Raw genomic sequence first — 4336 nt, 5'->3', positions numbered from 1 at the left:
ATAAAACATTCAACTCAATTACCTCAATAAAGAGCTTTTGACTCAAGAAGAAAACCTTCTTTAAAAAGAGCTAAAAGCTAATTATAATAAAACTTATTGTCGCAGTAAATAGGGATTCCAGGAATAGCGATCCGTAGTAAATAGAGCGCATAGTATTCAAATATAAATAAATTAAGCAAATTATATGTCTATTTAGTAATAATCATTTTTATTTTTGAAAATGTTTTTATTTTTTGCAAAAAATAATAAATTTTTATTTGAGCATGGGATATCTATCGATGTGCAATTATGAAAGGGATCAGATTATTGATTATCTAGTCAATGCGAATTTACGTCAACACTCAGTACCGCCAATGAAATTCGTTCCTTCAGGCTCCGGGCGAGTAAGTTTATTCACTTTCCGCCGAATCTTATGTTTAAACGTGGAGTTGATCATTTTGTCCGATTTTTTACTGTTGAAGAACAAGAACAACTTTATGATTATGTCCGGTTGTGTCACCTGGATACGGGGCATCCAGGTCGAGATAATTATTCAATCATATGAAGAACTTGGCATATGAATCATGTTCTAAGTGCATGTACAACTTGCATAGCTCGTCGTACGCTCGCAACCAGGAGACAAATTACTCCAATAATTGCCAAGTTTTCACGAGAAAGGCTGATTATCGATCTTGTGGACCTAAGATATTACAGCGATCAAAATAGTGGCGAAAAATGGTTGCTGGTGATAATGGACTCGTTTACGAAATACTGTTGGACTTCAGCACTGAAATCAAAGAACTCGGCTGATGTGATACCGAGGATACGAAGTGTTGTTCTTTCTTTGGGGGAAGTATTCATAATACATACCGACAATGGACTTGAATTCTGCAACTCGCGGATGACGCAGTTGTGCGAAGAATTTGGAATTCGCCATGTCAGGGGGAGGGCCCGATGTCCCTGGATACAGGGTCAAGTGGAACGACTTAATCAGACACTCAAATGGATGCTCAGTTCGACGTTATTAACCAACGGGAATGGATTTCGTTGGATTGATATCCTCGAAAATATAACATACGCATATAATACAAGGATACACTCTACAACGCGCTTTTCTCCTGTTCATTTGATGTATGGCCCACGGATTAGAGAACAAATGGCTCGAGGTCATACTCAGGCACTCATTGAATATATTGATTCCATCAATCAACTTGACTACAATGAAGAGCCAAGAACCGAGCAAATTCAACAAGAACTACATGGACTTGATGTGGAAACAAACGACAACGAGATGGATCGACTTGTAGTAGCTTCTGCAGCAGCCGAAGATTTACGAGATATTGCGAGGAGGAATACTAATAGTGCTGCTGAATCCATGAGGAGACGATCTAATTGGAGGAATGATATCCTTGACTTTCCTCTGGGACGAAAGTGGTCATCCACACCGACACAGATACGAATACAACAACACGCCGTCGACCATTCCACGAACATTTGGATTGTACTGAATATACTGTCGTTGGGATTTTACAGCACGACAGGGTCCAAATTAGTTCGACGAATATGTTGATCAATCATGAGGCCCCTTACGAGATCGATATTAATAGACTAGCTATCGTTAAAACTATAAAAATTTTGTTTCGGAATAAACTTCTTTATATCTTAAATTTTTGTTCTTTTATGATTGCAATCGAAAATAGACAACTATTTGCTATTTCAAAAAAAAAGAATTTGAATTACTTTTCCATATTTTCATTTTTGTTTAAATAAAATGAAATCGAAACTAAAATACACTCCATAAAGATTTAAACGCGAAATTGACTAAATTGTTAACAAAAAGCGTCATTTAAACATTTAAAAAAATTAACAATTCAAACAATAAACGAATCTATTCTTAAGCAAATATTTTCATTATTCCTGTACGATTTTAAAGCAGATTTTGTAGTAAGCTATTTATTAATTTATAAAATTATCAAATTAACGAAAAAATCGTCCTGCACAGTATTTGTCTTTTATTGTTTCAGATAATGCAGAGTAGACTGGATAGGACTCAAAAAAGTTGGAATAAATTGGAACAGGGTAAAGGGTAAAATCTTCAACGGGAGTATAGGCTACTTGGACCGTATCAGATCTGATAGATTCTATTTCTCGTATATCTATTTGTAATTCGACATAAGGTTTTCCGAAAACCTCTGTTAGGAGATTACATTCTCTCATCTCATGAATATTGATTTCTAATTGATGGAGAGAGTCGATCAATATAGCAAACCTATCATCCAAGACCTTTTCAATTGAGAAATTAAAGCGCTCGAGGCTTACCAACTTCATGAAAAACCATTTGATCTTGCAGACTTAAAAAAGAAGTTTTTCTATAAGGCCTTTCTAGATTTTTTTGAGTTTTTAGTAGATTCATTCAGGTATTATAGATAAGCGGTTCTCAAATGCGGTCCCCAGCTGTTTTTTGCAGCCCTCGAAGCTCTCTACGTTGCACAGCAACTTATCTGCCGACCTCTTTGATGAAAGAAGTCGTTAGAGGCGTTGAGCGACAACTCGCCTATAGACGAGTTGTCGCCTAACTCGCCTAAATTTTTTTGGCGACAACTCGTCTACGAAGAAAAATATTTTAAAGGTAAATAAAATAAAATTTTAAAACAATTACTGTTTATTCTGAACTTTTAAAGCAAATCAAACCATCAATTAGCTTAAAATAGCAATCTACTTCAAATTCATGAAAATTTTCACATGCTATTCTCAGTTCAAGTTCCTTTTTGCAGTCTGTCGCAGACACTTCAAGATACCTTCCTGACTTAATTTGTGTCATTTTCACAAAAAGTCTTTGTTCTTCCCTGGCCAAAACATTGACAAAAGCTGCCAAATTTGGGTGCACTCTGTTAAAAGAACTGTTCAACAGCTTATGCCAACCTTCCAATGAATTGGTCGTCCTGGGCATTGACTTTAATACTCGATAAAAACAACTCCAAAAACTGACGTCATAAGATGGGTCAGCAATAAATTGGTTTTTAAAATAAACCAAAAAATTCATTATCTGTTGGTTGTTTTCTTTTTTTGTCGCATCAAGAGAAATTTTTTCAAATTCCATTAAAACATTTTCCACAGGGATGAAAGCTAAATGGTAGCATTTTCTCAATAATTTTCGTTCCCACGATGAAACGTCTTTGTAGGCTCCCACAAGACCAAGACATTGTATTCTCCGCCATATGATTTGGCCGAAATGGAAATTGCAGCCAAATACATTAGACGACGAAAAAACTGATTTTGTGGAGTTAATTAACCCCTTTCAAAATCAATTAAAATACTTGCTAATGAAGTAACAACAAGTGTCTTTATTTCTTCAAATAATGCACAGTAGGAATTTTCTGTTTTGTTGAGCAAAAGAGCGTGCGCAAGAGGCCAGAATTTACATAAGTATTTTCTTTGTATTGTAATCATTTGTTCGAATTGATTAGAGACGCTTTTAAAGGTACCATCAATAACCCAGATATCTGATTTTTTCAAAATGTCAATCTGATAATCCGAACAAAAAATGACGTAACGATTTACATCATTAATTCCAGAATCCTTGCGATAAAAAATTTCGCCCCGATCATTATACCACAAACTTTCAGGAATTTCAGGAATGGTCGGAACAAAATTTGGTATCAGTGTTTCTCTTTCCCGTTGAACGAGACGAGTCAATGAACGTTCCTTTGGCAAGATTTTAATGACGTCAACATTGGCTCCAATGAGGCTTCTTGACACCACATTCATAGTTCTGTCTTCTGACGCCTTTGCGGAATCTTTCAGGTCAGAAACTAGTTTCATGCTTTTTATCTCATGATCCTCAAAGGGGCCATCTTGTTTTGAGCATCCACCGTGCACCTCGCCCTGCATTCTCGATTTCTGCACCTCCAATAGGTAAGACCGTCTTTTTTTCTATCTGTATTATACAAATAGTTCCGGTGTAGTAAAAGTTTGCCACCTCTTTGGCTTTTAAGCAGTTCAAAGTCAGTCATAATAAGGATTAAAGTAAACAAAATTGTTGAAATTTTAATTAATTAGATTTAATCTGGTAAAAATAAAATTTTTTATTTATTTTAAGTAGGCGAGTTGTCGCCAAATAAATTTAGGCGAGTTAGGCGACAACTCGTCTATAGGCGAGTTGTCGCATAGCCGTTTTTTGCAGCCCTCGAAGCTCTCTACGTTGCACAGCAACTTATCTGCCGACCTCTTTGATGAAAGAAGTCGTTAGAGGGCCAGTTACCCCAGATGCTTTTACAGCCATAGGAATGACGTGATACCGTTGTCCAAGATTTTTATATTTGGCAATTTTTCTTTGTTCTGCAGCATCTACTGCAGA

At 36.1% G+C, this 4336-nt stretch overlaps 1 protein-coding gene across 1 annotated transcript; it reads left to right on the top strand.

Annotated features, from left to right (window-relative positions):
* The first annotated feature begins 556 nt into the window (after positions 1–556).
* LOC115229708 lies at positions 557–1549 on the top strand. The gene has a single exon (XM_029800018.1). The coding sequence runs from the start codon at positions 557–559 to the stop codon at positions 1547–1549; it is 993 nt and encodes a 330-aa protein (XP_029655878.1).
* Positions 1550–4336: the final 2787 nt, after the last annotated feature.

This window comes from Octopus sinensis, unplaced genomic scaffold (genome assembly GCF_006345805.1).
Source record: "Octopus sinensis unplaced genomic scaffold, ASM634580v1 Contig13619, whole genome shotgun sequence".
In the NCBI taxonomy this organism is placed as follows: Eukaryota; Metazoa; Mollusca; class Cephalopoda; order Octopoda; family Octopodidae; genus Octopus; species Octopus sinensis.
The sequence above is the reverse complement of the archived record's forward strand: the minus strand, read 5'-3'. Positions and strand labels throughout refer to the sequence as shown.

Excerpts from the sequence above, each read along its gene's own strand:
- LOC115229708 (XM_029800018.1), top strand. The coding sequence starts at position 557 with ATGAATCATGTTCTAAGTGCATGTACAACTTGCATAGCTCGTCGTACG.